The sequence below is a fragment of the Miniopterus natalensis genome, chromosome 2 (genome assembly GCF_054644295.1).
Source record: "Miniopterus natalensis isolate mMinNat1 chromosome 2, mMinNat1.hap1, whole genome shotgun sequence".
Taxonomy (NCBI): Eukaryota; Metazoa; Chordata; class Mammalia; order Chiroptera; family Miniopteridae; genus Miniopterus; species Miniopterus natalensis.
This window is the reverse complement of record NC_142082.1, coordinates 164,008,948-164,024,157: the sequence shown is the minus strand read 5'-3', so window position 1 is coordinate 164,024,157 and position 15,210 is coordinate 164,008,948. Positions and strand designations below refer to the sequence as shown.

The window sequence follows — 15,210 nt, the reverse complement described above, 5'->3', positions numbered from 1 at the left end:
CATTTCCTTTCCTGTTGTGGAAATGGTGTTTTCCTGGAACTAAAATGGACTCCTCTGGCCCTGGTGCCAGTGGCCTTATGTGGGTGTGGCAGTTTTTGTGTTTTCTGAGTCTTTTTCATGAATTCACTCTTCCAATGGGGTAAGTGAAATTGAGAACCCTTTAGGCATAGGTTGAAACTGGTAGCAGAAATCCTGGAGTAGATGCCAGATGGCTGAACAGCAAGACCAAGGGCCTGTGGCCTCGTCCCAACTGTGTCGTGTGACCAGGGATAGGTCACTTGTCTTCTCAATGGAGGGAACTGAACTGGGTGACAACCAAGGCCCTTTGCAGCTCCGAAGTTCTAATGTTCTAAGGTCCTAACATTCGTATCTTGAGAAATCCTTGGCTCATGCTAATAGCTAGTTTAATCCATAAAAATTGGTAGAAAAGTGAAACAAGGCAACAAGTTGCATTGAAACGGACATTTTAGAGGACTGAGGACCGAGGCAGCTTCCTCTGCTTCATTCACCTGGGGTATTCCTTAGGCTTCATCATCTAATAGCAATGAGCATTCACCCAGCTCTGGGAAGAAAAGGAAGAGGTTTGTTTAATGAAACATGAAGAAGCCAGCTCAGATGAGGAGGGACAGGCTATCTAAGCCTGTTAAGACTGAGAACAGCCAAGGACCCAACCAGGCTCGGTGAGAACCCGAACAGGTCCTGGGAAAGGAGCTCCACCTTCTTCTCAAGGAGGGAGACCCTGCAGCTTGAGGGTGTGGCTGTAAAGGTGTGGATGGGAGCCAGTGAGGAACAAACTGAGAGGAGGAAAAGGAAGGTGCAAGGAGGAGAGGGCAGGGAAGGAGAAAATGGGACTGCCTGTGTGTCCCTAGGGTCTGTGTTTCCCTGCGGCAAAGAAGAGGGGCAAATGGAAAGGCCTACAAGAGGGAGAAAAAGCAAAGTGGAAAGAGAAAGACCAAGGAGGTGAAAGAGCAAGACAGAAGTGTGAGGATGTTCCCGTTCCTAATTCCTCTCCTCTTCTTTGGGGACCACCCACCTTCAATGTTTCAGGACAGTCCTTGGGGTCAAATACTCTGTTTCCTGTGCTCCGCTGAAGAACCTTTTGTTGCTCAGGTACAGATGTTGGTCAATACATCCTTGGTATCACCTATGCTTCCATGGGATATTTGTGCCAATAGGGCAGTGATTTTTCCAACATTTCTCGTTTCGGAAGGATCAGATCAGAGCTGAGAGCAAAATGAGGTCCTAGATACTCAGACTTCCTCCTTCAAAAAAATGAAAAACCCCTCTTCTGCGGGCTGGAGCTATAGGGTATTGGAGGGAGGATTTCTGTCCTGGAACAATGAGCCCTGCAAGTGGGTGTGTTCACACTTAACTCAGAGAAAGCCAAGGCCTGGAGCTTTACTTAGCTTTGTGCTTCAGTAGGGAGGGGACTTCGTGCTGTGGGTGGGGGGCAGGACAGAATGTTTGAAACTTGTCTCAGGGTTTGCAGTGTGGGGATGAGTTTGGGCCTTTGGTGGCCAGGTGGGAAGAAGCAGTGCCCTTGAAAGACCCTTTGTTTTTGCTAATGGCACTGTTTTGAGGGGGCAATGTTGTCCCTCTGATAAACTAGGAGGTAGCAGGAGGAACAGAGTGGAGGGTAATTCTAGAACCCCTGCTGAGCTCGAAGATAAATATAGGGGCGAGATCACACAGGAGTGGAGGAGGCCTGGCCTAGACAGCAGGAGGTGTTGGGCTTCAGTTCTCATTCTGCTTTCCCTCTGGGGACCTGCCTTTCCTCCTTTGTTATGGGGCTGGCCTGAATTACCTCGCCACCCCTGAACTTCTAAATAATCAATTGCCCTCAAAAGGAGCAAAGAAACCCACAGCTCACCCCCCAGTGCTCTCTGGGCACCTCTGGTGGAGGGGCAGTGTCTTTCCCAGCTCGTAGCCCCTCAAGGCTGCAGTTTTGCTGGTTGAAGCATGTTGCCGCCATCTACTGTAGACCCGCCCAAGCGCCTCTGGGGCCGGGCCACACCTTGATTTTCTTCCCAAACCCTAGTTATTATCTTGGCAACCTCTCCCTTGAAGACGTTCTGGCCGCCAGAACGCTCCTTTGTCAGAAGCAAAGACACTGGAGCTTCCTTCCTCGCCCAGGAGGCCTCGCCCGATGGCCCGACCAGCTGCCGTCCCGGGGCGTGGGCTGGCTTGGCTTCCTCGAGGCCCAAGCCTGGCCTCAGCCTTTGCAGATGTGGCCCTCACCCACCCCCTGCGCAGACACGATGAGGACAAGGGGAAATAAGAGAGACTCGACATCCTTCTTGGGAGCATTTGCAAAAACAAGATTCACGCTGTTTGCAACAACCGTATAGCCTTTGCTCTGCATCAGGCACCAGCGCTTTAATCCTCACATTAACCCTATGAGGTTTACAGATCACAGTTAAGAAGCGTGGAGTCAGCAAATCACCACGATGTATACTTCGAATATCTTACAATTTTATATGTCAATTACACCTCAGTAAAACTGAAATTAAAAAAAAAAAAAGTGGCAGAGTCAGGATTCGAACCGCAAAGCTGTGTGCCTTACCATTAGGTGCTGCCTCTCTAGGAACCACCAGCCAGGGAGGTTTTGTGATTCTCCCAAAGTCAGCAGTTGGTCAGAGGCTGAAGTTTTTCAAGAAGCTGGCTTTCTAATGGGTGCTCTTTCTTCTTTTTAAAATAACGTGCTGTTCCCCCTTCAGCACCCCTGGCTCCCCTCCCTCGCCTTGTGAGAGTCTGCTAGGTTGTCTATCCCGGTGAACACGGCCGGGTGTACACTACTGTTTCTATCTTAGCCCCCATTTATCATGCATCCATTTGGAAGATGCTGTCCCCTTTCTCCGGGACCATGAAAAAAACAGGTGTTTTCCTTGGAGCATGTAGATCCCTGTTACTTTTGCTGCTTGGCAGCTGATGTTTCTCCAGGTCATAGAAATTTGCCTGCACTTGAAAACATCAGGCCCAGGGTGATGTGTGTATAGTGAGCAGCGACCTGGAGTCCTCTCCTCCCACACCAGGCGTCCAATATCCTGAGGCAGGAGGAAACGATCTTCAGGAGCCTTTCTCTCCACACGTTTCCCATGGAGAAATGAATGCCCCCCTCTCCCACCCCTACGTAAAAACAATATTTAGAATGGAAAGTACACTTGATATAAAACAACAATAACAATGGCCAGAAAAGCTCATCCAAGGTCTCATCCACTCGGCCTGACTTGAATCCCAGCCTTTTCCTCCTCCGGATACGTCCTCTGTGGCTGCTCCCAGAAGAGAGTATTTCCTTTTCGGCTTTTGTGTTAAATGGACATGCACTTTGCCAACGCAAATGCTCCTCAGTGGGAAACAAATATCAAAAACAAACCAACAGAAGCAAAACGATCCCGACGTGTGGAGGCGAGGAAGATGTTCGTGCCACCACCCTACACAGCGTCCTCAGGGAGAAGGGGCCGCTGGAGTTTCGGGTGTCATGCCGAGGAAGATGGCATGGAGACATGTGCTGACTCATGGAGATCATATGACCAGGAGCAGCTTGGCTTTTCATCTTCTCTTGTGCTTTGGAGGAAGCAGCCTGTCTTTGGTCAGATGGTGTGAGAAAGGTTTCTTCCAAGTTTGCAGTTATTCAGAAAGGGGGTGGGATGCCACTGCTGGAAAAACGTCAATCAATGAAAAGGCAGGGTAGTGTCTAGCAGTCCAGTGGTCTCAGGACTGTGTTCTAACATGATTGAGATTTGGGAAACTATGATGATGTCCTCTGGCTAGTTTTCTGATAACCCGAAAGTTCTGTTGCAAAGATAACCAATTTAGAAAAGGGCTGAAGAGGAAGCATTAGACAAAGGACAGGACTAAGTTCAGGGGTAGTCATTGCCAAGAGAGACTCTGATGCATTGTCAGAAGGACCTTCCTACTTGGGAGGAGGGATGTCTTGGTAGGTAGTGAGCTCCTCATAACCAGAGGAGTTTAAGCATGATTTAGATATGTAGTTCCTTGGTATAGCTTTGTAGATGAGTTTCCATGTATTGAAGAGGAACTTTAAAGCCCCCCTCCTACAGTCCAGAGATAGATAAAGAAAAGTTAAATCTATGGACAAATTAGTGTTTAGAAATTTAAGATATTATTTTTGCACTCACTTATTTCCTCTGGAATGAAAGACAATAAATACATACATACCCCTATATATTCAAATGTCAAAGGGACTCAGGAGATATTCATGTTTTTACATAGGTATTTATATGGAAATATGTAATAAGATGCTCAATACATAATTATAGTAAAATATAAATGATGTCTAAAAATAAGAAAGGACAAAAGTCGTTGTTACAAAAGGAAACATTTTCCCTCTAGAAGTCTATTCTTTTTTATAAAGCCTCCAGTCACTTTGACATTGATTATTTTTCTATCAAGAAGAAAATATTTATTTGCTCGCTGAACAGATATTTATTTGATACCTGTCATGATCAAAACTCTCCCTTCAGGAACTTAGAATCCTGAGGATTCGGGAGCCAAACATTTCCAAAAATAACTGTTACCAGCAAGGCTGCCACTAGTGGTTTTAATAAAGGGCTATGGAAGGGCTATAGCATAACAGAGGGGAAATGATGACTTCTGACCTGTGTATCTGGGGAGGCTTCCTAGAGGAGGCAGGATTTGAACTTTTTGAAAAGAATTTGATAGGTAGTTACTGGAGAAAGGACACCTTTTTTTTTTTTTTTGAAACCAAATTCCTAGGATCTCCACATTCCTGGGATTGCCAGGGTCAGCATGCATGCAGTGTTTGGAGCCCCGTTTCTGGTTGTGGGGAGTTTGGAGGATTTTGAGCAGAGAAATAAGATGGTCAGATAACACACTGGCAGTGTGGAAAATATATCAGAGGGGGAGTTCAGGAAAAGGACCCTGGTAGGGGCTGACGCTGTGGTCCAGGCTAGGACCTGAACTGGACAAGGACAATTAGAAGTAAAGAATGGATGCAAGATAAATAATGGAGGAAGAACTAATGGCTTGACTGTGTTTTGGGCATTAAAACCGGGGTGAGAGGAAGGAGAAACAGGAAACTTAGCATCTGGCTAAGTTATTGCTCTCTTCTCCCCACAAAAGCCTGGGCCATTTTAGGCTGTCAGGGAAATGACCAAACTGCTTTTTGCAGCCAGCCAGAGCCTCTGGCTTCCCAGAAAGCTCTCTTGCGCCATCTGGTAGAGGGTGTCTCCATGTAGCCTTTGTCTGGGAGAATCTCACCCACTCTCAGATGAATCATGGACATTTGAGCTCTGCGGGACTCTCCTGCTGCTCACACAGCCCCTGGCCTCCCTGTTTCTGATTAGGTTATACCGCCGGGCTCATGGTCGTTCTTCGATGACTCAAGCCCAGGATTTCCACCATTTCCTTTGCTAGAGAAGTAGGTTTTTGGTTACTCTATTTTAATTAATTAATTGTTAATTAATTAATTAATTTTGGTTACTTTATTTTATTGTATTGCTCCCAATCATTGTACTCAGATCACCCTTAAAGAACTGCTTCCCCTAGACGCTGGTGGCAGCTTAATAAGCACACAGACAACATGGCAGGAAGAAGTTATCTGACCCCGAGCTTAGCAACCATAGAGCCAAATGACCAACATCTTTAGAAGTCAACTGTTCTTAAAGTCTCTGCGGTGCTAGTTGCTCACTAAAAAAGGAAAGGTGTCCACAAGGGCCTCATTAATTTCTAAACAAAGGCAAAGACACACTGCAAGGCAGTCTCAGAGCTATGTTCCTTCAATTCTTTTATTTTCAGAGAGGTGTGTATAAGAGGGAGTTAAGAAACCAACAAAAATTTAAGTGGATGGAGACAACTAGAGAGGGCAGTTACTCCCCTCACCCACATGAGGTCATCATTGACAGCCCCAATCACCAGCAATTGCAATCTCCAGGGCCATTTCCACTAACTGTAATACATTTTCTATTAGCAAAGAACTTAATCCAGATCTAGAATGGTCAGTGTTTGTGAGGCTTGCATCCAGGACAGGTGCATAAAGAGACCACTTCTCTAATGTGGCCTGGGCATTTTGGGGAGGAAAGGAGAAGCATGGTCAGAAACAAAAAATGGCAGTGGTGGAAAGGGAACTGGCTGGCCTGTGCGTTAGGGCAGAAAGAAGAACCAGAGCTGGATAACAGAGAACCCATGTGTAGCTGTAAGTCTCTTACCTCCATTTCTCTTAACATCTCTCTAGAGTCAACATTTATGCCTCCTATATTTTTCTCAGTTTCCCACCCAGCCCCATGGAGCCTTGACCAAGCTTGTTCTGGCATGTTGGGTTGGTGAGGGTAAAGGGGGAGATCTCACTCTGCTTATAGTGGTGAGTGGAGAAATGTGTTCCTGGAACCACACATAGTATAGTCAGTAGACATCCTTTTCTTTAAGGACACTGAGCTGACTAGCTCTGGTGGCCTGGATCTGAGAGTCTAAGCACCACAAATAATGTTATTGTTATGGGAGTTCCCAACAACCAACTGACAAACTTTGGGTCTTCCCCGTGCACCAAATTCTTGGAGAGAGGCAGGCATTGCACCCAAGTACTCAGAATTGCAATCCTGTTATTGTCTGCTTCCTGGTTCGAGCTACCCAGCTGTGACTAGGGGTATGCTTTCCATTGGAGGGTGTCATCCATAGCATCTCAGAGAGGTGTGAGGGAGAAGTCAGTTATTGTTTTAGTGAAACGTGCTGCCAGGAAAGAAAGCTGTAGCAACCGATACTTCCAATGATACAAATGCTCAGAAATGGTCTCTTTTCAGTGCTTTTGTATGAAACAAGATACACACCAGGGCAGGAAATGAGTCTCCCTGCAGGCTACACTGCAAGTGATGGGTGGGTAGAAGTCAGGAGAATGGGAATCTGCTACTATTTAAACCCATTCTGTTCTTCTATTTGTTAGATCTCCAAACATTCACACATTAGGTGCCACTCGTCCATAAAGATCTAAGGGTTGTCTCCCACCCCCCTTCCCCAGGCTGGGGGTTTCTCTGCTGGGGGTCATTAGTATAGGGACTGAGTAATTAGGGATAATCCAGGCCAGAAATTAAGACTACAGTTCATTCTGTTTCCTTATGTGTTGGGAGGGCCACTGGAAATAATGGAAACCCCTCTACGCTGACAATGGATGACACTGAAAACCCTGACAAATGTTGGGCAGAGGAAAGATGAAGTTATAGGTATTATGTGATAGCTCCACTAAACAGCCCCTACCTCTGGCTGTATCCAGTGGTCAAAAGCAGAGAGAATTGTGTGTTCTGTACACTAAGAACACTTGCCATTCCAAGACATTGTGCTCCTTTCCTTGGTGAGTGGATGTGGCACAACCACAGAAATCTAAGATGAAAGAGTTGCTTCTTTGCTTGATTCCTCCCCCACCCCCCAACCTCTCCTCCTGCCTGCGCTGGGCAGGGGACAGTGACCGGATGGGGCTGTGGTTTAGATCAGAAGTGAGATATGCAGGCCAGGAACTTGAGTGCCCCAGGTGTGTGTGGATGGGCCAAGGTAGGGGTGCAGTGGGAGGAGGGTGTTTGAAATGCAGTGATGTTCAAGTCATCAAAATGGAGACTGTGAGCAGGTGCCAATCAGGCTGACCAAGGAGACAGAAATGCTGTTGAATCCCCAAAGACATGGAAGGCTGAGAAGAACGAACTTTCTCCTTCTTGTTCCTAAGGGTGTGTTTTACGTGGTCTCCCACTCAATCGGCAAGGATTAGTCATAATGGCAATTCTAAGAGGACCAAAATGATTGTATACACACGCCCTTGTGAACTAGGTGGCAGATATCCTAATACTTGCACTTAACATGGGGCAGCCTGGTGACTGATTGACTGGGTTGGGTTGGCAACAGCTACTGAGTTTCATATAATAATAATAGTAATATTAATAACCACAAGCAAAGCAACCCCCTGAGTGCCTGCCATGTGCCAGGCACTGTGCTAGGAGTTTCACTATATGATCCAATTTAACCCTGTACAATTAGTGTTGCAATCCCCCTTCATATAAGAGGAAACTAAGACCAAAAGTTCAGATAACTTTATATGATTCTAACTCGACCTCTATCTAATTCCAAAGCCTCTTTTCATGGAGCATTAAAGTCAAGCAGAAAAGCATGGAGATGTGCAAGAACCTGGATTGGGAAAGAGGGCAGGGTTTGTTGGAGTAGGGTCTGCCTCTCACTACACTCTTGGCCTGTAAAGAGCAAGGCACTCCAGTGTTTCCTGAGCGGAGATAAAAGGCACCGTAAGTGGTGGAATTAGTGCTCTCCAATAAATACCTAGTACAATAGGAAAGTGGCTCGAGCACACTCAAAGCTTCAATTACATGAGGTGGAGTGAGAGAGAGAAGTGGGACGATTGCAGGATGTGCAGAGCCGTCTCCTCCCTAGTGGGCTAGGCCCTGCTAGGGTGTGAATAAGCCGGAGCCCTTTGCTTTGAAGTCTCTGCTTGTTTTGGCCACGACACAGCACTCCCGTAGCTGACATAAATCAGAATAGCCTCCCATGTGCATCCTTCCCACTCCCTTTTCTTTCTGGGTTTTATGACCAATGGGCTCTTTTTCAACACTGCTGAGATGATGGCTGCATGCTTTTGTTTATCCGTGCACATTCTTAATCTACATTTGTTCCTGATTCTCCCCCCCATGTGACTTATGCACTTGCCTGTCTTCAGTATCGATTCTTGAAGGATTGGAATTTGTATCATTGTCATGCACACACAGAAGGCACATTTGGTGGTATCTCAAGCTGCATGCTTCTAAAGCCCCAGAACTGTCATATTGAGTTGTAGGAAATATAACATGTATCCCAAACCAATAGCAGATTCCCCACCACGGGGCACACACAGCCCAAAGGCTCAGGTGCAATGATACAAGCCTGACATAGCCAATAAGTAGGCGACCAGACCATTAAACTGTAATTAGGTCATTATAATTATTGAATACCAAACAGCATGATAATAGTAGAAGCTGTGGCTCTCACATTTTATATCTCACCTGGGATCAAATTAGTAGCCTATTCAGTCTATGGGCCCTGAGTAATAGCTGCTGTTCTGAGGAAAGCATCCATTTCTATCACAGCTGCTGGGTGCACAGTTTGACAGAAGCAAGGACACTTCCCTTGTGGAAAAGGAAATTGATATGACATTGATGCACTGAAAACTATAGTTGTCAAAAGGCCTTTTAAAAACCCAAGTTCTACTTTTGGCCTCTAAAACACAAAGGAAATAAAATATTGACAGTTATCATAAAATGTCCTTTATTTTGAAACAGGCTGTTTTGGAGAGATGGGTATATAAATACCTGAGATGCAGAAATGTGTTTATATTTCAATATATGTCAATAGACAAATAGGCACTCAGGGAACCAGGGTCACTAAGTGTTTTTAGGAATTTATGATGAAATTGTGATGGTTTTTATTGCAACTTCAGATTTTAGCGGCTAGCCCACATGCGTGGGAAAGCTGAATTATCTTCTTGCCTCTACAGTAATCTTTTTTTCCCACTTGTTTTCCCCTTTCTTCTCAGGACTCTGAACTCGCCAAGTTATCAAAAAGCCAAGATGTTGGTATTACTGGCTGGCATCTTTGTGGTCCACATCGCCACCGTCATTATGCTATTTGTCTCCACCATTGCCAATGTGAGTAACGTTCTTTCGTTCATTCATTCTTCCAGTAGTTATTTAAATATTTACATAAAATGCTACAAAGGACAGTTAAGCAACAATCCCTGCCCTTCATGAATTTTCAGCTTAGCTGTAGAAAAAAATAAACACACACTTGCACTTCAAATAACTCAATAACAGGAGATAAAAGTCAGTGTCTGCATGAAGCCCTAGAGGCTGGAGAACTCAAGGAGACTTCTTCAGTTTCTCCAGGAGTTTTCTCAGCTGGGGTGGAGCTTGGAGGACTGCTGGATGGCTGGGCTTTCTCCTGGCTTAAGATGAACAGTGGGAGGAGCATAGGGATCCATTCCAGGCAGCAGGCTCACCAAGGGGCCCAGGTGGGAGGGACAGGCTTTGTTCAGGGCATAATGAGGACACCCAGGGGTCAGGGGCAGACCTTCCCTTCCTTCGGGGAACCTCGATTAGAAGGAGAAACGGGAGTGAGATGAGAAGCTCTGGTTGCCAGACTGACATATTCAAGCTCCCAGCAGAGAGTAGTAGCGTGTGAAAGTGGAATTTTGCAAGATTATCACTCACTCAAGCAAAACAACATAAAAATATTATGGAGAGAATCAAGTCCCTTCTCTCTGAACCTCGAGCTATTCCGCCCTCTAGTGCTGGTTTGTAGCATCCAATTTGCTTTCCTAGTGCTTTTCTCAGAAAAAAACAAGACAGCTCCTTGGATGCAAAAAACAAAACCACCAGTTGCTAGATAGGAAAATGGTGGTTCCAGAATCTGCTCAGGTTCCTGTTACAGTTAAGGGATAAATGGGTTTTAAAGCTCAGATAGGAGAGTTTTGCCAACATTAGTGGGTGTGATTATAAGCAAGGCTAATGTAAGCAAGATGGTGATAAGATGCAGCCTCCTCCAGACTGTAATTCAGCCATTTGAACGCCAATCCCTGAGTCTCTCAGGATAACAGGTCTGATAAATGACTTCAGACTATAGTAGTGGATGCTGAAGTGCTGAAAATTGAACCAGGGGCAGGCAATTGCACGTCCTTGGCCTTGCCTTTCCAGTGACGTGCATTTTAGCAGCAGACACTCCTTGTGGACAGAGTTGGATGTTTATTTTCCATTCCAGAAGGATAACTGTGTTTCTTGGGCCCAGTAAGAAGGGGAGCTGGTCACTTTTCCATTTTCAACTGCCCCACAGTAAAGCTCTTGCTGTACTATTTTGCTATGAAATTACTTTGCATGTTGTGACAATCAAAGTTTGATTCTCCTGTTTAGATGAAAGTGGCTTATTAACCACCCAGGCTTATTGACAGCAATAAGCAATAAGGGTTCTTAGTTACCCTTGTGTTCCTTAGTTTGTCACCAGCTGGAAAATTTTCCTTAATTTTTTTTCCTTTTTAGCCAGGCCCTTACATGATACAATCGAGAGAGAGTGCATGAATTGTGCACACTTAAAACCAATATCTTCATCCAGGCTTGCCATTTCTTAGAACCTTAGAATTTTAAACTACTGTGGTTAAATTATTTCCTTCCCCCCCCCCCCCCCACAACTGATGAGGAATGTGAAGCACAGGAAGGCTAGGTGATTTTCCCTTGGTCACACAGTTTTCCCTATTCTCTTGGGACCTTTGTGACTTCAGTCTTAGTCGAATATTATTTCCACCAAGGGATGGGTGGCATAGCCATATTTATGGCTAACGATGGTGTCTTGCTTACGATTTGGTCCTGACACAAGCTTACTTGGTATTTCTTTTAAAGCAGAGGGTCAGTTTTTAAATGACTTTTTGTTTTCTCCTGGTTTCAGGTCTGGGTGGTTTCAGATTTTGGAAAAGCATCAGTAGGTCTTTGGAAAAACTGTACCCAAGGTAACTGCGATGGAACCCTGATCTACGCCGATGAAGGTATCTATAAAGATTGTATTCAGTGCTCACAATTCATGCGATCGGGGAAGTGTCCAGCCTGTCGGGAACTGGTTGGCCTGACCCCCTTGCTCTCCTTCCCCTGTGTCTACAGATGCAATCAAGGCAGTGCAGGCCTTCATGATCCTTTCCATCATCTTCTCTGTCATCTCCCTCGTGGTCTTCGTGTTCCAGCTCTTCACCATGGAGAAAGGAAACCGCTTCTTCCTCTCGGGGGCCACCATGCTGGTGTGCTGTGAGTATCTCAGGCGCCGACTCCAGTTCACCCAGGCAGAGATTTTAAGAAGATCTTACCAGGGGTGCTCCTGGCAACTTGAACAGATGAGCATGTGGCTCCGGTTATTTATTCTTTTTGGGAACCTCTGATAGCTGCTTAGAATAAGAACCCTCATCTGCTTCATTGTTTAAGTCTAGTGCTCTGAGGCAGCCCCCGAGTGGTGGGCCGCCCACCAGGGGCACTTGTGCACAAGATGCTCGAAGAGGGTTGACGGGTGGGAGTCCTTGAAAGATAAAACCGCTGCCACAGTGCTCTCAGCGATCACCACTCTCCTCCTTCATTCTTCCCACACATGTAGTCTGGTGGCATGCTTACAGCCCGGGCAGCCTGCCTACATGTGCTGGGTCTTGGACACGAGTGTCTGTGCTTCACACTTGCAGCTACCAACCCAGTGCAGGTGCGAGAGCCCAAGCACCTCTAACTGACCAACAGGGCCACCGAGCTCAGATCAGGGCGGATCCACCGAACTACTCTTTGGGGCCAGCCAGCCAGATTTCACCTTCCCATTGCAGATGAGAGAACTAGGATCTTTTAAAGATTATAAAACCTGTTCTTGGTTTTAATGTAAAAAAAAAGAAAAGAATGAACCAAAATAACCCCACAAACAAACAACAAAACCTGAACTTTTTTTCCCTTGCAGGGCTATGCATTATGGTCGGGGCGTCCATCTTCACTCATCATTACGCGGGTTATGGGGTCATATACTCCAGAAGTCACCACGGCTACTGTTTCATCCTGACCTGGATCTGCTTCTGCTTCAGCTTCATCATTGGCATTCTCTATCTGGTGCTGAGAAAGAAATAAAGCTGAACACATTTATGGGGATCTGGGGGGTGGGGAGGAGGAAGCCGTGGAATCTGGGAGGGAAATGAAAGTTGCTCTGCAGGAAAAGCCAAGACAGGGGAGGGGGGAGGGGGACATGAGGGTGGGAGAGGCTGAAACCCAAACAGTTACTTAGGAGGTTCTCTACTGCCGAGACCCTGCCCTAGGAGAAAGAAGTTGGCTAGAACTTCGATGCTCCCTTGATGTGGGCCAGAGAGCCTCTCTCCAGCCACCAGACTTGGCCTCCAGCTGTTCTCAGTTACACATGCTGCCCGGGGCCCCCACCAGCTGCCACACCACTGGTTCCACTTCCGAGGGTGAATTCTAGGTTTTGCACTGTGGTGCTCAGACCTACTGCACCAAGTTAAAATAGCGGTACAAGTTCCGGCAAGGGCAGATATTGTTTTTGTACTGAATATGCTAACCCTGGAAGCCATCCCACCCTCCTGACCCAAAGCAAAACATCGCATTCCAGTCTGAAGAGCCCACAGGAGGCTTTAGCCCGCGAGCAATTATTCTCTTTAGAACAGATATCCAGCTCTGTGGGATTCAGTGGTATTTGTGACAAAAATGGTAGGAAGGGATATAGTCATGAAGCCAAGTTGGTGGGTTAGTTAAATCAAGAAAGAGAAGTTTTCACCATGGAAGGCCTGGGGAGATGGTCAGAACCCAGACCAGACCTCACACAGCTGTCCCTCACAGAGACCTCTTGCTATGGACTTCGCTAGGCCTCTCGCTTAAAGCCAAGGCAGCTCTTCTGGAGTTTCTGTAAAGCCACTAATGACCAATTCTGTGGTGAAAGCAACACACAAATTATGGGATCACGGGGCAGTCTCGCAACAATGCTATATTAGGGTTATGATTTTAGGATTCCCTCTCCATGCAGTCAGTGATTCTTTTAAGTATATAACGAGAGAGAGACGGACATAGCTCCTTGTAACACAATCTGTTACTCTCCCTCTAAATTATAAAAATTTCAGAATGTTTTATCTAATTATCCATATTGGGGACCAGGACTCCTAGGCTCAGTGGCAACTCTGGCTTTGAAACTGGCTGGAGTGGTCACCTTTCCAGAAAACCTGCCTATCCTGCTTCATGGGTGAGGCAAAACACTTCTGGAAGCTTATTGAAACACACACAAACCAAAACCAAACAACAGGCCCTTGGGTGAAAGGTGCTGTGTCATTGCAAAGTGTTAGATTTGAGTCATCCTAGATTTAAGTGATGATAAGAAGAGTGCCTGTGCTCCCAGGAAAATAAGAAAATTTCTGTGAGATAAATAAAAATATAGGTGATGGGCAGATAGTTTCTTTAAGGAAAACACACACACACACAAACTCTTGTGGTGCCCAGTCAGATGGTAATTGATCTGTCTGTTGCCACAGAGCATTTCTATATAGGACTTAGAAGTAGTATGTTACTCCCTGTTAAGCGGGCACTGCTCTGGCCTGGAGCAGCTATTTTAAGCCATCTCAGATTCTGCCTAAAGGTTTTATTTTAGGAAGCCATTTCCTTTATCACCCTAAGAAGATCTACCCTAGGGAGAATCTGAGACATCTTGCCTACTTTTCTTTTCCTAGCTCTCTCCTCATCCCATTTCTTATATACTTTTCTTTTTTGGGGAGTTGTCATGCCATGATTGCTGGTATTTATGTAAAAGGACTTATTAAGTATATTTCTCTTTGTTCACTCTGGTTAAGGGAATGTTGAGGACAGACTACAGAATTCTCTGGGCTGTAGGTAGGGAGGTGGGAAAGCAAAAACTATGGGATAATAAACTTTTTAATTATCATTTAATTATTACATGATTATAGAAGGCTGTGTTATATGCAGAAGCATACTTACATATCAGATATATCCAAAAGAGATAATCACATTATGTTAAAAAGTCAAACTATGACTGGAGTGAACCATGTATTCCTATGTCTTCTATTTTGTTTCTGTGCCATTTATGTCTCATGTAACTTGCATTACATTGGTGGGTTGTTCTAGTACTGTATTTGGCTTTTTCTTTAATAGGTTGATATTTCATATACTATAATTGTAAATATTTTGATACAAATGTTTATAACTCTAGGGATATAAAAACAGATTCTGATTCCCTTCACTGTGTGAATGTTTTCTTTTGAGAAAATAGAGAAAAATATGGATAGCAGTTACATTTATTCATAATTAAGTTGTCAATCAGTTTGATTTGGACAACTTGGCATTTATTCAAGACATGAAACTACTTTCTGGTAATACATTAGGCATTTCTACAATAACTCTTTCAGGCAATTGAATGTTATTAAGTATAGTTTTAGCTTACTTTAATTAAACCTCTTAAGCACAAAATGGAACTTCATGAGCTAATACATTAGGGAGAGGTTATGATCTTAAATCAGAATGGCTTATGACATTTAAAAAACAGAGATACTTGCAAAGTTTCTTTGAAATAGCCAACTCCTCTAATGTGTCTTCAATATATAAAGCAATTCACAAAGGTATGCAACATATATTTGCAGGAGCCCATTTACTGCATAAACTGGGGCATATCTGTATGGGCTCTTTGAGAAAAGAAAAG

At 45.0% G+C, this 15,210-nt stretch overlaps 1 protein-coding gene across 3 annotated transcripts in view; it reads left to right on the top strand.

Annotated features, from left to right (window-relative positions):
- The window catches only part of EMP1 (epithelial membrane protein 1), an 85,144-nt gene extending 70,395 nt beyond the window's left edge, over positions 1–14,749 (top strand). For all 3 annotated transcript variants that reach the window (XM_016197445.2, XM_087814781.1, XM_016197444.2), the window contains exons 2-5: positions 9,536–9,647; positions 11,434–11,530; positions 11,643–11,783; positions 12,466–14,749. In XM_016197445.2, coding sequence (XP_016052931.1) covers positions 9,570–9,647; positions 11,434–11,530; positions 11,643–11,783; positions 12,466–12,629 — 480 coding nt within the window. In that variant the 5' untranslated portion in view covers positions 9,536–9,569 and the 3' untranslated portion in view covers positions 12,630–14,749. The remainder of the gene's footprint in view (positions 1–9,535; positions 9,648–11,433; positions 11,531–11,642; positions 11,784–12,465) is intronic.
- The last annotated feature ends 461 nt before the right edge of the window (positions 14,750–15,210 follow it).